We start from the raw sequence: 18948 nt of genomic DNA on the forward strand, positions 1-18948 counted from the left end.
CTGCAATACTGCTCTTTCTAGGCATCAGAACACAAAGATGGGCAACTGGGAGAACAAGAAAATACACAAGGATTGGCTTTCCACAGTTACTGGGGTTTAAACAGCCAAAGCCTCTGCAGTAGCTGAACCAGCCAGTCAGACCCAAAAGGGCCCTGCCTTAGCATTCCAGAACCATGCAAAGGAATTTCTGAAATTAACACAGCACACATAATACCCTGTTCAATACCAGGTATCAATGCTTCCCTCCTCTGCCGACGAGGGCAGATTCAGATGGTGAATGGAGGTGTGAGCTGGGACGTAGCCCTGGCTAGCAGCCAGAAACAGGTCATCTTGCAACCAGGTGACAAGGCGCAGCCACAGTGGATTTTTCCCGTCTCTGTTGTCGCCAAGGTCAAATCTGTGACAGTTTTCAAAAAGACGATGGAGAAGAAATTGTTTGTGTGCTTCATTAATTAGGAGCGTTAACCATCCCCACCTCTGCACAATTCAAACCCTTTCTAAAATACACCCAGGTGACATGGCATAGAGAATGGACAATATAAATCTCAGTATTATTTGGAGGAATCATCTATTAGCCCGAGGTAACCAGTTCTGGAAGAGGGACGCAGGTGGCGCTGTGGGTTAAAGCCTCAGCGCCTAGGGCTTGCCGATCGAAAGGTCGGCGGTTCGAATCCCTGCGGCGGGGTGCGCTCCCGCTGCTCGGTCCCAGCGCCTGCCAACCTAGCAGTTCGAAAGCACCTCCGGGTGCAAGTAGATAAATAGGGACCGCTTACCAGCGGGAAGGTAAATGGCGTTTCCGTGTGCGGCTCTGGCTCTGGCTCTGGCCAGAGCAGCGATGTCACGCTGGCCACGTGACCCGGAAGTGTCTCTGGACAGCGCTGGCCCCTGGCCTCTTAAGTGAGATGGGCGCACAACCCCAGAGTCTGTCAAGACTGGCCCGTACGGGCAGGGGTACCTTTACCTTTACCTTTAACCAGTTCTGGCAAGTCAGAAGACAAGCAGAGGAAGAGGGTTATCTACGGATTCTGCAAACACTTTTGTTGCGTATGTGCATCCCAAGTTAGCTTGGGAGAGCTAAGGGCTGATTCACGTGTGTATGTTCCATCACATCATCAAAACAGCTCCATCTCACTTCATTTAAAAGGTAAAAGGCAAAGGGACCCCTGACCATTACCAATTGGAAGCCCCACGTTGGTTTTCGAACGTTTTGGAAATTGAACGGACTTCCAGAACACATTTTGTTCGAAAACCAAGGTACGACTGTAGTTATATGTATTGGTTTCACATTCTTCAGTAACAAATATTCTGCACCCAGTTTAACTCCCGGTACCTGTATGTCTTTTCCAGCCGAGAGACTTTGCATCTACTTCCACCAACTGCACCAGTTTTCACTGTGGCGTCTGTGTCTGTCTGGCCATCTGTCAAAAGGCAAAAAAGAGAATAAGCGATGGACTGACTTCAGTATCAGCCTGGGAAGTTTCCTCCGTTCTGTTTTAAATTAAAAGCAGATTGAAAGCCACCATCCCCACCTGGCCTTTTATAATGCAAGAAGCTGAAGCCATGTTTTTGGCGAAGCCACGGGTGTACGTACCCGCTCTATAAATGGAAATCCTGTTGCTAGCATCCAGGACAGCAAGATCCCCACTTCTAGAAGGTTCCATAAGGAAGGCAACTTGATTGACCGAACAAGGGAGCTGGAGCTGATATGTACAAAGAGGTGGAGGGGCCACAGCGTGACGGAAGGCTGTCAACAGGACCTTGTCTTCAAAGACAAAGAGGAGAGGGGGAAATCGCTTTAATGGGCATCAATGCATAGCGGCAAAGGCCAGACTAAACATACAGACATCATCACAGATTTTTTCATATTAAAATCCAAAGCTTCTTAGTGGAGTCTGATCACTTTTCCCAGCGGCTGATTGTTAAGTATAGAGCAATCACATCAGCTAAGGGTATGAACAGGCAGGTCACAGGTTCGAATCCTGCCTCTAATCTGAACTCACCAGGTGGATTTGAATAAGACATTATATTCCTAGAGCCTCAGCCCCATCTGCTGATAAAAATACCAAGCTACCTTACAGGGCAGGTCAATAACAATACTGAACTTCCTTAAAGGATTGTTGTAAAGATTACTGAAACACTCTATGACATGTGAAGGGCTTTGAACATAGAAAATTCTTTATAAATATTAAGACGTACACTCATCATGCACGGGGGATGAGGACGAGAATTGTCTTTTTACTATCTTTATAGATGTTTTGTCAGTTTCGACTGAGTTTCTTCGGAGGATTTCTAGGTTCCTTCAAAACGGCCTTTCCCTCATGTTAAAGGTAAAGGTACCCCTGCCCGTACGGGCCAGTCTTGACAGACTCTGGGGTTGTGCGCCCATCTCACTCAAGAGGCCGGGGGCCAGCGCTGTCTGGAGACACTTCCGGGTCACGTGGCCAGCGTGACAAAGCTGCATCTGGCGAGCCAGCGCAGCACACGGAAACACCGTTTACCTTCCCACCAGTAAGTGGTCCCTATTTATCTACTTGCACCCGGGGGTGCTTTCGAACTGCTAGGTTGGCAGGCGCTGGGACCGAGCAGCGGGAGCGCACCCCGCCGCGGGGATTCGAACCGCCGACCTTTCGATCGGCAAGCCCTAGGCGCTGAGGCTTTTACCCACAGCGCCACCCGCGTCCCTCATGTTAACAAGCCCTTAATCAGGGCTGTGTATACTCCACAATTAAAATAATTGTTCTGCATCAAGAAAAAACTAAATTTCATGACCTGTTTGTATTATGCAAGATTAAGCGAATTTCTATGTATTTGCCTATTTTGCACCATTTATTCTGCTTCTACTAGCTATAGGGAAAAGCCCTGCACAGGGCCTACTGTAAACCTGACAGAGCAACTTCTCCATCTTGTGAAATGCTGGGTGGGGTGGGGGAGATAAGGGAATAAATTCAGATTTAGAGTCGGCAAAAGCGTGGCCTAATTCTTTTTGCGTGGACTTCTCAACAGGCGCAGTCCACCTTAAAAAAAACTACAACGACCTCGCTCAGAAGAAACGTACCTCCATCAATGACTGCCACGCTAGCCAAGTCGCTTGCCCCTTCGCCGCTGCTGCGGTCCGTACTCCACTGCCAGTCATAGCAGAGGTAAAGCCACTGCTGGCAGAGGATGTGGAGTCTGTATGGCAACTCTTGGTCCCATGCCAGGGACACAATGGACTGGCTGCCTTCCGAGCTATCAAAATGCAGGCTTTGCTTCAGGTACCAGTGGTAGTTTGCCGTTGTCCAGAGCTGAACTGCACACAGAACACAGGACTGTACATTAGACACCACCCAACTTGTAGCAGAACAGACACTCCCCCCCAAAAAACTCTGAATCTCTCTAGCCTTTGAGGTGTTAGAATCTCTTCTCTGCCCAGTTGTGTAGCATTCAGCTTAGTTTCAAAATGAACATTTCCCAAGTGGTGGTAGTCACCATGTTCTTTTGCCACAGATGCCTCCTTCTCCGCATCTCTTTTTTAAATTTATTTATACTTTTCAAATTTATACATTTCATTAGTTTTACAATCAATTTAACATTTCAAATTCTGACTTCCTCCCCCCCCCTTTCTGCGGTTCCTTAAATTTATTTTTCAATATCTTCTGCATATCCACATCCATTTAACTTCCTCATTTAATTATCTACGGTAAATATATACTCTTATAAAACTGCAGGTTATTACAATAATCCTGGTAATGTTTTCATATGTTTACAGTTTATCTGTAAACATTCAATAAACCATTTCCATTCTTTTATAAAACGTTTGTTATCTTGATTTCTTATTCTTCTGGTATGTTTCGCCATTTCTGCATACTCCATAAGTTTTTGTATGCATTTTGTATGCATCTTCCTTCACTGAGACCTCTGCTTCTTTCCACTTTGGGGCAAGTAACATTCTTGCTGCTGTAAAAGGTAAAGGTAAAGGGACCCCTTACCATTAGGTCCAGTCGTGACCGACTCTGGGGTTGCGGCGCTCATCTCGCTCTATAGGCCGAGGGAGCCGGCGTACAGCTTCCGGGTCATGTGGCCAGCATGACTAAGCCGCTTCTGGCAAACCAGAGCAGCGCACGGAAACGCTGTTTACATTCCCGCTGGAGCAGTACCTAGGTTGGCAGGAGCTGGGACTGAGCAATGGGAGCTCACCCCATCGTGGGGATTCGAACTGCTGACCTTCTGATCGGCAAGTCCTAGGCTCTGTGGTTTAACCCACAGCGTCACCCGCGTCCCCTTGCTGCTGTAGTAGCATACATAAATAAAATTCTATATAATTTAGGTAGTTCTGTCCTTCCCACTTTCTCCACATCTCTTTCGCCTGGAGGTTGGCAAGCGGGAGGCCAGCACCCATGAGGGAGTGGGGTCAGGATTGGCCTAGGTGCCTCCAGTTACTGACCTCTACCTTATATGATTTGGGTTGCATGAAAAGTCTCTCTAGTCCTCTCTCTATTTCTCTCTGTGTCCTGAGAGTTTAAAATGTATCTCCTCAGTGGCAGCCATCACACATATTGGTGCATGCATGTTTCTGCAGTTTAGTCCTCCACACGACTGGAAGCATACAAATGCGAGCAGACAGCCATGCACCAGGGTACTTGATGGAGGCCACACCTGACTGTGAGCCAGTCTGAGAAGTTCTGGTACACCAAGAGTCTGATGATGATGCTATGTTCTTACTGTGGGGTATGAAACACAGAGCAGACAAAGTACAACATTCCTAGAGAGGGATGTTTGTTCAGCCAGTAGATAAACTTCCTGTTTCCTCCTGGGCTGGGACAAACTTCCTCTACATGTGACTAGAGGTGGGCGTGACCTTACCTGTGCAGGTAACAAAAGCACAGGACTAGCCACCACATCTCTCTCTTCTCCATTTTGCTTTCACCAAAGAAGCATCAGCCTGAGATGCTCTCTTGGCTTCCAAGAGAGAGGACAAGGGCTTCCAGCCAAGAGACGACAAAGGAACTATCTCCTTATGGGATAGATTCCAAGTGTATATATTTTGCAACTTAAGTCTGCCTTCTGGGATCCATTTGTGAACAGAATGTGTGAGTAAACTATTTTATACTTTTTATACAAGGCTGTGCTGTGTCTATTTTTTTTTAGGAGGGAATAAAAGGGGAATTACCAGGAAACTTACTTTAGAAGCTTAAACAAGCCTGGTAAACCTATCCGCTGTGTAAGTTTTAAAATGGGAATGTTACTCTGCTAAATTATAGAACTTGTTAACGCAAGTTGGAAAGGATATTATTAAACAATATATCCTCTCCTGCCTCCCTGGACATTCCAACGCTTACCATATGTCTTTGGTTGGGTTGTATCTTCCATTTTCAGTTCTTCCAACCATACTGCCAATATCATGGAGTCCAAATTCCAGAGTAGCTCATTTACCTAAAGCAACATGGATTGGGGTGTCGTATGAAGCCGGAGCCATTTCCAACAGAATTTATTTTCCTTCAGTCGAGTAACATCTCCTTCACAATTTAAAACGATGATTTCTAAAGAATTCTAAATTCCTCCAAACAAGGAGAGGGCAAGAAATCTTCAGATTCAGTTAACTGACTACTACAGTGGTACCTCAGTTTTCGAACATCATCCATTCCGGAAGTCCGTGTGAGTTCTGAAACATTCAAAAACCGAAAACTGAAATCGGAAGCCTCAATACAAAAAACTCAAAACGGAAGCCGCGTTTCCTGTTCGACTTCTGGGGCGAGTTTGAAAACTGAGGCATTTACTTCCGGGTTTTCGGTGTCCGAATTCCAAAATGTTCCGACTACGGAGGCGTTCGAAAACCGAGGTACCACTGTATTCAGTTCACAAACCCTTCAGAAAGAGAGTCATCTTACCTTGACTTGGCCTTTCTGGAAGGGAAGTGTGAATTCACCATGAAGAAGTCCGTTTTTTTCAAAGAACACAACATCGTGTTTGTTGGCTTTATCTTGTGTAGATGCAATTAAGCTTCCAGAGGGCCTCAACAAATAAAACGAAAGTGTAAGTTAGGACAACGCTTCGAACTATTCCTCAAACATGCATTTTTATTTTTTAAAAAAAGATGAAGTAGTGAAACGTCTGTCATAAGGAAAGGTGGAAAAGGTGGAAAATGGAGAAGGGAGACCCTACATATATTGCAGAGAGCTTCTGAAGGTGGAGGTTCCTCCTGTGTGTTCTAGAGTACGGCCCCTCAGAACAAAATGGTCGCCCTTGAGAACCAAGCTTTCCCTTCCAGCACAGCCCCCATCTACAAGCATCCGCAGGAACTTTTCCAGGGGGGAGGGTGAAAGCCAATACTACAAATATATGCATACAAACTGACATTGATAGAGTCAGAGAACAGGGCTACCATTTCTCGTAGATCTGGGAACTCAACAACAGTGAATCCTGAGCACTAGGTCTAAAGCCTTGGCCTCTGAGAAATTTATATGCAAGGCCTACCCCTTCATTGCTCCTCAATGCCCTGCTGTCTGGGATGCAAACTAAATCGTTCCACCCACCACTGAAATTCTCACTTCTCTCCCCATTTCCCTCCATCTCTTCCAGCCTTTAATTCAGGCTTCCTCAAACTCGGGATTCCAGCTGTTTTTGGACTACAACTCCCATGATCCTTAGCTAGCAGGACCAGTGGTCAGGGATGATGGGAACTGTAGTCTGAAAACATCTGGAGGGCCAAATCTGAGGAAGCCTGCTTTAATTAATGGCACTGCCGCTAAATTCAACTTCACAAACTACATTTCCCAGGATCCTTTGGGGGAAGCCACGGCTGTTAAAGTGGTATGATACTGCTTTAAATGTATAGTGCAGGTGGGGCCTAAGTGGGTTTCATCAGTGAAGTCACCACCTTTAAAATCCATGGCTGGTGAAGTTTCAATGGGCATATGTGAACACAACACAAACTCATTGCGCACCACAAAACACAACTCTTCCCTACTCACTTCCACGCCAGTGCTTGTTCTAACCCTGGGACGGGCTCACTTGTAGTCTGCAGAACAAGCTCTCTGCTCCACACCCTGACTTTCCGAGCACCTGCATTTTCAGAGGGGGGAGGAGAGAAACATGCGCACAGTAGACTCATTAGAATTGTTTTCCAAGCTTCAGGATCTGCAGACTATGTTTCACCCATAAAGTCTTCCAGGCAGCCTTATCAGACAACACAGGTTGATATTAGAATCTTGAGCAGCTGTACATTCATTGCTCACAGTCTGTCTGATGGAGACTTTCCTCATTTTAAGGAAACTGGCACAACGCCTATCATTATGACCGTACACATTATGTGTGAACCCATGCGCAGGGAGACCATAGGTGTGTTTGCATGCATTATACATGTATGTCCTCTGCACCCGGGTGGCGCTGTGGGTTAAACCACTGAGCCTAGAACTTCCCGATCAGACGGTCGGTGGTTTGAATCCCCGCGACGGGGTGAACTCCAGTTGCTCAGTCCCTGCTCCTGCCAACCTAGCAGTTCGAAAGCACGTCAAAGTGCAAGTAGATAAATAGGTACCGCTCTGGCGGGAAGGTAAACGGCATTTCTGTGCGCTGCTCTGGTTCTCTAGAAGTGGCTTAGTCATGCTGGCCACATGACCCGGAAGCTGTATGCCGGCTCCCTCGGCCAATAAAGCGAGATGAGCGCCGCAACCCCAGAGTCGGTCACGACTGGACCTAATGGTCAGGGGTCCCTTTACCTTATCTACCCAGTTTCCCAACTGCAACACTGAAGCCATGAGAGAAAATAAAAATGATGCACTCAAGGATACCACTGATTACCTCAGTGCCTGGGGTGGGAATAGCTTTTGTGTTTCCTTGACTGTGTATCAGGCTGTGGCCCCTTTATGTTAGCCCGATACTGCAACAGGAACCACATTGAATTGAGATAGCACATCTGCCTATGTCTTCTTGGAGTTCTGTCTCTTAAGGAGACATTAAGGGTATGAACAGAGCCATGAGAAATACCTTAACAATATATGTTAACAACGGTGATGATGATATAGTATTCTTACTTTTTAAAATATGATTTTTTATCCCTTATTCAAGCATGTGGTGTGTTTTTTTAAGCAAAAAGCATTTTATTGTTTTGAACTTATACCAACCTGTCTCTGGGCAAACAGCACTCACTGCAAAGTACTGTCCATCTCCTCTCCAGGTGATTCGAGGTCTACGGTCATCCCATGGCAGAGAAGGCAGCACTTCCTGGGGAAATAAATGATGATGCACTTCCTGTTAACCGAGATGAAAGAGGAGGGTGGTCGTGTGCCATTTAGTCCTAGTCCCCGCCCCCTCCTTGGTTGCTAGCTTAATTTTCCCACAGATGAGACTGGAAAACCGAGGGCCTGCTCTGATTGGCTGCAATCGCATGACACAGTAAACCATAGTGAATAACAGAAACAAACCACAAACTCTGGCTTTACAAACTGTTGTTTGCTTCAACCCCAAACAAACCACAATATACGATATGAAACCATTCTTTGCTAAGAAATCATGGCTTATTGGAACAAAACAAAACAAAATCCCCACTATAAACATATCACTAATTTAGGAACTGTGATTTGTCCTTCCATCCTATGCTAGGAGTGTGGCAAAGTGAGAGTGATCCTCACGTTCAGAGTAAACAAATAACTATGGGATGTGCAAACCGGGCCCTATTCAGTGTGCGAATAGGCTTAGGGATCTTCACGAATGAGTGGACATTTCAAACTGGATCGCCTCAATCCAACACTCTAACCACTACACCACACTAGCTCTGTGATCCTATTTAATGCAGGTATTCCAATAAGAACAATTTATTCAAATAGGGGTGTGTGCCTTTCTTACATCCATCATTTTGCCACTGTATACATTTTATACTTATTTGTGTACACACATAACCAATATTTATAATGAATACAGTACCACGGGCTTGGTGCGAGCTGCCTTCTTGCCTTCTGATCCGTGAAACTGGGTTTCCTTTTTACCCCAACCAACAGTAATAAACTTTCCTAGAAGTCAACAAATTAGCAGCATTTGTGGTGTGACACTTTAACAATCAGACAAAAATGTATTGCCCACCCCATAAAGCTTCACAATAATTCATTTTCGTTCTCAAAATCTTTTGCAAGCTTTACAAGTCACCATGCCAACCACCTGATATCAACTTCATTGCTGGAAACCAGCAGTAGACCATAATAATAATAATAATAATAATAATTTATTATTTGTACCCCGCCCATCTGGCTGGGTTTCCCCAGCCAGTCTGGGCGGCTTCCATAGAAACCAAAAATACACTAAAATATCACACATTAAAAAGTTCCCTGAACAGGGCTGCCTTAAGATGTCTTCTGAATGTCAGGTAGTTGTTTATCGCTTTGACATCTGATGGGAGGGCGTTCCACAGGGCGGGCGCCACTACCGAGAAGGCCCTCTGCCTGGTTCCCTGTAACTTTGCTTCTCGCAATGAGGGAACCGCCAGACGGTTCCCTCAACGTCCGAGCAGAACAATGGGGGTGGAGACGCTCCTTCAGATATACTGGGCTGAGGCCGTTTAGGGCTTTAAAGGTCAACACCAGCACTTTGCATTGTGCTCGGAAACGTACTGGGAGCCAATGTAGGTCTTTCAAGACCGATGTTATGTGGTCTTGGCGGCCGCCCCCAGTCACCAGTCTAGCTGCTGCATTCTGGATTAGTTGTAGTTTCCGAGTCACCTTCAAAGGTAGCCCCACGTAGAGTGTGGGATCCAAATGGTCTGCATCCTCCAGGCGTGCCTGGAGTTGTTCAGCAACCACACGCTCAATCACCTTGCCCAAGAATGGAAGATTTGAGACTGGGCGATAGTTGGCCATACTGGCCGGGTCTAAAGATGGTTTTTTAAGAAGCGGTTTAAGGACTGCCTCTTTCAGCGGATCTGGGAATGTTCCCTCACAGAGGGAAGCATTCATCACCCCGCAGAGCCCATCGCCCAGCCCTTCCCGGCTTGCTTTTATTAGCCAGGATGGGCAAGGATCAAGGAGACAGGTGGTTGGTTTCACGCATCCAAGCAGCCTGTCCACATCCTCGGGGGTAACGGATTGAAACTGATTCCATGCAACTTTAGAGTTTATGAAGTCTTGATTCAGACATAAACATGATATCTCTTTCTATTATTCTATTACAGGGGGCTACACCTCTCCATGCACAGATAAGCTAAAAGCGTTTGTCACATTTCAGGGACACATTCCAGCCAGGCAAAAATAAACACACAAAAAAGACATGGAGCAGGGCTGGTAAGGCTAAATAGTTATCTTGAGGGCCACATCCTGCATTGTAGAGTCTGCACTGAACAGAGGGTAGAACTAAGTGTCTTCCCAAGTCCCTTCCAACCTTATAACAGCCCAAATGAGCAGCTGGATCCAGCTCTCTGGTGCGGTAATTTCAGTTTTCATTTGGTTCTGCCTATGCATTTCGCTCAATTTTTAAAACTGCTGCCGTGCATTTTTTGAGCATCCCATATCTGCAGCACCAACTCACCTTCCCCAAAGTCATCTTGGTGGATTTGACTTTCTGTAATAGGTTCAAAGTCCCTCGTCATCAGGATGAGAGTCTGCTGACCTGTGTCATAGTGTGAACAGCAATGGACTTTAAAATCAAGACTCTGCCAAGATGAACTAATATAGCTTACTTATCACACCACAGAATTCCAACCCTTCTTCTGCGGCTGTTGGGACAGCACTGCATTCTCTTTTCCTAGACCACTGTTTTACTTATATCATTAGCATTACATAGTCTTCTCCAGTTCTTACTTGATATTTACCAAATACGGATGTACTCTTACATGACGTTGTCCGATACTGCTTCTGCCTCACTGTTTCTTTATTATTTGAATTTGGTACATTTCATGCAGCCTACCTAGACATTCTACCACATTAAATGCAACATAAATTGTATAAATAAAACAAGAGATTTAGGCTACAATGATGTCTTTCAACAAGCCTTCTAAAAGCTTAAACCCAGTTGATAACTGTATTGGATCTGACTTGATTTTATGTATGTTTTTTTGTTTTGTTTTTAAATGTTTCAATACATGCAGTTTTAACTGTTTTTATATACATAACTGTTTTATATATGTGATTAAACTTTGAATCGTTTTGGGATGCCTCATATGAAGCGATTTGTAAGTGAGCTAGATAAACAAACAAACATGTGATTCCCAATATTTTAAAGTCTTCTAAAAAATAATACAGTGGTATCTCTGGTTACATACTTAATTCATTCCGGAGGTGTGTTCTTAACCTGAAATTGTTCTTAACCTGAAGCACCACTTTAGCTAATGGGGCCTCCTGCTGCCGCTGCACCACCGGAGCACGATTTCTGTTCTCATCCTGAAGCAAAGTTCTTAACCTGAGGTAGTATTTCTGGGTATTTCTGAGTATGTAACCTGAAGCGTATGTAACCTGAAGCGTATGTAACCCGAGGTACCACTGTATTCAGTTAGCACATGACAAAGACATTTAAACTCGAAGAACAGCTGACAAAACAGTAGCAGAATATTAATTTAACAGTTAATACTTCTGTATTGCCATTAAACGTAAAAAGTGACTACTTTCAGTAGGAGCTTCTGGATCTCACAGACACAGAGACTTTGTGCGGATCTGATGCTGGTTCAAAGAAAACCTTGGTCTGTCAATTGGTTCAGAAACAGGTATGTGCTCCCCATCCCTCTTGCTCTCATCAGAAGTAATTCCCCCTGCCCTAAATCATACTGATTTAGTGTTACAGGTGCACTGATGCTGACAACTGTTAAATGCTAACTAAGCAGGTTTTCTTGTCAAGCCAAGGCCTGAAGCCAAGCCTGGAAGTTGGTTTTGTGAAGAAGAGAATCTGATTCACAGCCAGCACTGGTGAACCTGTAACACTAACCCAGAAAGCACACAGTTCCCAAGGCCTATTACGGTTTTGCAATGGGTCAGCGTTATGTCATCTCCAATGGACCAAAAGGTAAGGAATGAGGCTGACAATATGACTTTGGAACGTTGTTCCACACCTGTGGCAAGGAGAACGAGCTCTTGGTCAGGACTCCAGCTCATCACAGTTAGACCGCTGTCCACACTCCCGACACACTCCAACTGCAAAAAGATTGAAGACTGTTAACTCATGCTGCTGCTCCTGTGCCTTTTAACAGTAGCCTGACACAACCTCACAAGGGATTTGACAGTGTCAAATGGAGGATAAAGCCATTAAAGGGTACTAGCCGAGGTTGCGATGTACTCCCTCCGATTACAGAGGAAGCATGCCTCTGAATGTCAGCTGCAGGGAACCACAAGTAGAAGAGGAAGAAGAAGAATTTGGATTTGATATCCCGCTTTATCACTACCCTAAGGAGTCTCAAAGCTGCTAACAATTTCCTCTCCCCCACAACAAACACTCTGTGAGGTGAGTGGGGCTGAGAGACTTCAGAGAAATGTGACTAGCCCAAGGTCACCCAGCAGCTGCATGTGGAGGAGAGGGGAAGCGAACACGATCCACCAGATTACAAGTCTACCGCTCTTAACCACTGCATTCAGGTCCTGTTTAGAGGCTTCCCATAGGGCACAGCAGTCCAATAGGCGGCCTGAGGGCCACATATGTCCCTTGAGGGCTTTTTTGTGGCCTTCAGCAACATTTGACGCTTCCACAACCCTTGTGCTGCCTTCCCAAAGTCGGTAAACAAGGCGCTGTGCTTTGGGAAGGTGGTGTGAGGGCTCTGACAGGATCTTAGTTTCTCCTTTTAACTTTCCCAAACCCTAGTTAGTGCTTTCCCAGCTTTGGGAAGGAGGTGGAAGTGCTCTAGATGTGGCAGCTAGACTGGTGACTGGGAGTGGCCGCCAAGACCATATAACACTGGTTCTGAAAGATCTACATTGGCTCCCGGTACGTTTCCGAGCACAATTTAAAGTGTTGGTGCTGACCTTTAAAGCCCTAAACGGCCTCGGCCCAGTATACCTGAAAGAGCGTCTCCACCCCCATTGTTCAGCCCGGACACTGAGGTCCAGCGCCGAGGGCCTTCTGGCGATTCCCTCACTGCAAGAAGCGAAGTTACAGGGAACCAGACAGATGGCCTTCTCGGTAGTGGCACCCACCCTGTGGAATGCCCTCCCATCAGACGTCAAGGAAATAAACAACTATCTGTCATACCTGGTTTGTGTTCAGATTGCACAGTATGACGTCTCCAGTTGCAGTAGCCACACAGACAAATTCCTGATCAGGCAAATCCTCAATGCCCACAATGAACCCGCTTCCATCTTCTGGTAGAAAACCTTCAGCTAGCAAAGAAACTTCATTTGTGACCTTTAAAACAGAGACAAGAACCTACTATAATGCAAACACATTGATTTGATCATGCGAGTTGGCTCTTAGCGGAAGACCATTACCAACATGTGCGTTAACTGCAGTTATTTTCTGGTGCTGCTGCAAACTGCTGGAATCATCCTAGCAAAAATGCATGTTCGTTGGCATACACATAATTTACAAAAATATGTGGATATATTTTGATTACCCTTTTACTAGGATTCTGTGCAATGGCTTAGCATCCAGCGCACTGGGATATAATAATAGAATAATAATAATAATTTATTTTTTGTCCCCCGCCCATCTGGTTGGGTTTCCCCAGCCACTCTGGGCGGCTTCCACAAAGATGAAAAATACACTAAAATGTCACATATTAAAAACTTCCCTGAACAGGGCTGCCTTCAGATGTCTTCTGAATGTCAGGTAGTTGTTTATCGCTTTGACATCTGATGGGAGGGCATTCCACAGGGTGGGCGCCACTACCGAGAAGGCCCTCTGCCTGGTTCCCTGTAACTTGGCCTCTCGCAGTGAGGGAACCGCCAGAAGGCCCTCGGAGCTGGACCTCAGTGTCCGGGCAGAACGATGGGGGAGGAGACGCTCCTTCAGATATACTGGACCGAGGCCATTTAGGGCTTTAAAGGTCAGCACCAACACTTTGAATTGTGCTCGGAAACGTACTGGGAGCCAATGTAGGTCTTTCAGGACCGGTGTTATATGGTCTCGGCGGCCGCTCCCAGTCACCAGTCTAGCTGCCGCATTCTGGATTAGTTGTAGTTTCCGGGTCACCTTCAAAGGTAGCCCCACGTAGAGTGCATTGCAGTAGTCCAAGCGGGAGATAACCAGAGCATGTACCACTCTGGCGAGACAGTCTGCAGGCAGATAGGGTCTCAGCCTACGTACCAGATGGAGCTGGTAAACAGCTGCCCTGGATACAGATTTGACCTGTGCCTCCATGGCCAGCTGTGAGTCCAAAATGACTCCCAGGCTGCGCACAGTTACCCCATTCAGGACCAGGGAATCCTCCACACCTGCCCGCCTCCTGTCCCCCAAAAACAGTACTTCTGTCTTGTCAGGATTCAACCTCAATCTGTTAGCCGCCATCCATCCTCCAACCGCTTCCAGACACTCACACAGGACCTTCACCGCCTTCACTGGTTCTGATTTAAAAGAGAGGTAGAGCTGGGTATCATCTGCATACTGATGAACACCCAGCCCAAACCTCCTGATGATCTCTCCCAGTGGCTGCATGTAAATGTTGAAAAGCATGGGGGAGAGGACAGAACCCTGAGGCACCCCACAAGTGAGAGCCCAGGGGTCTGAACACTCATCCCCCACCACCACTTTCTGAACACGGCCCAGGAGGAAGGAGCGGAACCACTGTATGACAGTGCCCCCAGCTCCCAGCCCCTCAAGACGGTCCAGAAGGATGTTATGGTTGATGGTATCAAACGCCGCTGAGAGATCCAGCAGAACTAGGAAACAGCTCTCACCTTTGTCCCTAGCCCGCCGGAGATCATCAACCAGTGCGACCAAGGCAGTTTCAGTCCCATGATGAGGCCTGAATCCCGACTGGAAGGGATCCAAATGGGAAATTGTAGAGTGCCTCATTACGGATTGTTTTGAGATGCTGGTGTTTACGGGTTAATTATTTTTATATTAATTGCTGTGATGAATTTAAATTCTGTTGTACTTGATGAAATGTATATTATCCTGTACACCTTGAGGTTGATGGGCACACTACACATCACCATCATCATCATCATCACAGAAAGCAGTGGTTTGCAAACTTGTTTTCTTAGGAATCTTGAAGTCCTTTGGAAATCTGTCAGGGGTTCCTTACTGAGAGGATCAGTAATAGCATAGAAAATTCAGTGAAAAACACTATAACGGAACATTCCATGCAAAGTGCAGGCATGGGAGAAGAGTGAGCAAATTCTGGTGCACTTTTGGTTCATGAACATAGCAAAACCTGACAAGCCTGGTCAGCAACAACCAGCAAGACCTGGAAGTATGTTCTAGAATATATCCCAGGATCCTTTGCAATATGCAGAGGTTCTGTAGCAGAGGCAAAGAAATGATTCTTCAGCAGACACACCAACATGGCAAGGATTTCCTGGGAGCAGGAAATCGAAAGATTGCCACCTTGAACGTTTTGGTGCTAATCTACACTCTTCAGCAAATACACACACACACAATTTGAATAAAGTATTGGATAAAAATTATCCACATGCTTTCTGTCTTGCAAAATTAACTCAAGAATCTATCCAAACTTTTTTTAATGCCAGAAATTATCTCTGTATGGTGTAGTGAATAAAATACATTGTTGAAAGCATACACAGGCTCAATTCCTTCCTTTGATTGAAAGTATTTTATGCCCAAATATTCACATCATTAGGCCTATGAAAAGCCAAAGGCTCACTATGGAGAAGCGGCAAAAGTAGTCGGCAATGGACTGTTGCTAGGCAGGCCATTCTTAGAATGCAAAAACCAAAACTGACATGTGCTATCTCACCTCTTGGGTGGTAGGATCCACCTCCACAATTCCATACTCTGTACTGACTAATAACGTCCCCTTGTCTGCACGGAGACAGAAGCCTTGAGGAGTTCCAACAGTCCGGACTGGCTGGCATTCCCAAGTTCTCAGCAATTTTAGATTTCTCATGCTGTCTTCAGTGCATACGACTGAAAAGGGGTAAAAAGGAATTGCTCTTCTCACCCTAAATACAAAATTAAAGTAACGGACTGCACCTAAATAAAAAGGAGAGAGAAGCATGCGTTGAAAAATGTTAATTCTTGAACACAAATATTTGAAGCAACTAAAATTGGGAGTGCCTCCAGAAAGAGGGCTTTCTATGGTTGTAACCAGGGCTGGATTTAGGTTTGATGAGGCCCTAAGCTACTGAAGGTAATGGGGCCCTTTATATGTCCAGCTATCCTTTGTCAACAACAAATTGTCACTGTTTTTTGTGTTGAATACGCAGGTGGCGCTGTGGGTTAAAGCCTCAGCGCCTAGGACTTGCCGATCGAAAGGTCGGCGGTTCGAATCCCTGCGGCGGGGTGCGCTCCCGCTGCTCGGTCCCAGCGCCTGCCAACCTAGCAGTTCGAAAGCACCTCCAGGTGCAAGTAGATAAATAGGGACCGCTTACCAGCGGGAAGGTAAACGGCGTTTCCGTGTGCGGCTCTGGCTCGCCAGAGCAGCGATGTCACGCTGGCCACATGACCCGGAAGTGTCTCCGGACAGCGCTGGCCCCTGGCCTCTTAAGTGAGATGGGCGCACAACCCCAGAGTCTGTCAAGACTGGCCCGTACGGGCAGGGGTACCTTTACCTTTACCTTTATATGCTATATGGTCATTTATGGACCTAATAGGCATCTAAAGCCATTTGCACATAACAAAATATGTATTTTATGAAAGTAAATGTTGAACTGAAATACAATTAAGAAGAAGTATATTAATAGTGAAATAGAATTAAGAAGTAGTATATTAATATTGATATTTTAGGGAGCAGGCTAGCAGGCGGGGCCGATTACTTACATAATAGGAGCCTACACAACACATAACACTGTTGCTGTATGTAGGTTTTATTTTATTTGTTTTTTATCTTATATTTTGGAAATGTACATCCAGCTTTTCCCCCCTTTAATTTTTTTTGGGGCCCCCAAGAGAGTCGGGCCCTTATTGCTTATACGTAAATCCAACACAGGGACGCAGCTGGCGCTGTGGGTTAAACCACAGAGCCTAGGACTTGACGATCAGAAGGTCGGCGGTTCGAATCCCCACGACGGGGTGAGCTCCCGTTGCTCGGTCCCTGCTCCTGCCAACCTAGCAGTTCGAAAGCACGTCAAAGTGCAAGTAGATAAATAGGTACCGGTCCAGCGGGAAGGTAAACGGCGTTTCCGTGCGCTGCTCTGGTTCGCCAGAAGCGGCTTAGTCATGCTGGCCACAGGACCCTGAAGCTGTACGCCGGCTCCCTCGGCCAGTAAAGCGAGATGAGCGCCGCAACCCCAGAGTTGGTCACGACTGGACCTAATGGTCAGGGGTCCTTTTACCTTTTAAATCCGACACTGTATGGTTATAACAAACAGATCGGTGGCAGAAGACTTGCATGCACGAGGAGTACAGATCCTAGAGTAAACACCCGTCTTGAAACACCCGTTAGTAGAACTACCACTGTAACATGATGGAGAGCTAGCTAGTTTTAAGCACATCCAAAGATTGTGCTGTTTAATAAAATGGGGGGCGATGGAGGGCTATTTTGCAACCAAGGGCCCCGTCATTCTGCCCTTCACCTGCTAGTAAGGTGATGATTCGCAAAAACCAGACTCCTCAGCTGTGGGAGAGGAGAGGGCACCCCCAGCCTCTGGGGTGCAGGCGGCACCGCGCGCTCACCTTACAACAAGCGGCTCCCAACTGCCCGCGTGCAACTTCGCCGGAGACGCAGCGCGCCTGCCATAGTCATGCCACTGTGCGGGCAGAGCCAGGGGTCGAGCATGCTCAGTGAAGATCGCGAAGCCGAACCGGAAGAGGGCGGCTCTGCGCATGCTCGGCGGCATTCTGAAGCCGAACCAAGTGAGGGCAGCGCTGCTGAGCAAGCGGTAGAAATCTCACCCTGGCCATTATATTTAAAGGGAGCATGGAGGTTCCTTAAGGATCAGTCCAGCCTCAGATTCTGAGACTTCAGCGACTCGCTTGCCCTTTCAGCAGCCCGGGAGTGGGTTCTTTTCATTGAAGAAAAACTGCTTAGGGTATTAAGAGTGGTTTGTTGTTTTTTTAAAGGGCATCGTAAGAAAGAAAGTGGAATCCTGTAATCAATAACTCAGCTAATAATAATAACAGCGATGGATAGTTTGCCAGTATTAAATAACGGATAATTAGACGCAGCTTTCTTTTTTTAAGTAATATTTATTGAAGTTTCCACAAGAAAAAAGTTACAAAAATAGTAAAAAGAAAACACAGAAAATACAAACACTAAAAAAAAAACAACGAATCCCTCTTTCTATATCTTACAGTTCATTTACTTATTTTCATGACTTCCTCACACCTCCCTTTTTTGTATTCCAATTCAAATATTTAATTCAGCAAATCTATACCCTCTCTATTTTCTCTTAATTCTTTATCTTCACATATTGTAATTTCGAATTTTCATCTAATATCCATCCCTTTTGGTTGTGCTAGCTAAGTTGCTGAAAGAAACGAGCATGCCCTTCGTTTTTTGCTCTTGCAAGAATAATAAATAAATGGCGCATGAATCTGAGCTTCCAAGTTCAAGGGCTTACAATAACAATCTAGCTCGCGATGATTTATCGCTCCAGGGCGCTCGGGTCATTATCTTGCAGGAGTTTGCGCCAGTCCTGGGCAACTGGCTATAAACCTCAAAGCACTTCCGATCAGGCATTTGCGGGCATTCGCTGGTACCGGGGGACATCGCGGGAATCAAGGCTGCAAACCCATTCAATCTGCGATGCGAGTGCAAAAAGGCGAGTGCATGCATTCAAGTTGCCCAGCGCAGCGACTTCTAGCAGCTGTACATTAAAGAGATGGGCTTTGCGCAGCATTTGATCTCGCATGACCATAGCTGTCAAGGTTTCCCTTTTTTTAAGGGAAATTCCCTTATTCCGAATAGGATTCCTCGCAAGAAAAGGGAAAAGTTGACAGCTATGC

General features: G+C 46.0%; 1 protein-coding gene across 1 annotated transcript in view; it reads right to left on the reverse strand.

Moving 5' to 3' along the window:
• The window catches only part of ELP1 (elongator acetyltransferase complex subunit 1), a 45416-nt gene extending 27647 nt beyond the window's left edge, over window positions 1-17769 (reverse strand). Inside the window, exons 1-14 of the mRNA XM_079959167.1 lie at window positions 17677-17769; window positions 15800-16035; window positions 13135-13287; window positions 12005-12086; window positions 10492-10572; window positions 8902-8987; window positions 8103-8202; window positions 6951-7041; window positions 5868-5991; window positions 5319-5412; window positions 3056-3289; window positions 1592-1762; window positions 1331-1418; window positions 227-397 (exon numbers count right to left, since the gene is read on the reverse strand). Coding sequence (XP_079815293.1) covers window positions 227-397; window positions 1331-1418; window positions 1592-1762; window positions 3056-3289; window positions 5319-5412; window positions 5868-5991; window positions 6951-7041; window positions 8103-8202; window positions 8902-8987; window positions 10492-10572; window positions 12005-12086; window positions 13135-13287; window positions 15800-15949 — 1625 coding nt within the window. The 5' untranslated portion in view covers window positions 15950-16035; window positions 17677-17769. The remainder of the gene's footprint in view (window positions 1-226; window positions 398-1330; window positions 1419-1591; window positions 1763-3055; window positions 3290-5318; window positions 5413-5867; window positions 5992-6950; window positions 7042-8102; window positions 8203-8901; window positions 8988-10491; window positions 10573-12004; window positions 12087-13134; window positions 13288-15799; window positions 16036-17676) is intronic.
• Window positions 17770-18948: the final 1179 nt, after the last annotated feature.

Source organism: Podarcis cretensis (assembly GCF_951804945.1).
Source record: "Podarcis cretensis genome assembly, chromosome: 17".
Lineage (NCBI taxonomy): Eukaryota > Metazoa > Chordata > Lepidosauria > Squamata > Lacertidae > Podarcis > Podarcis cretensis.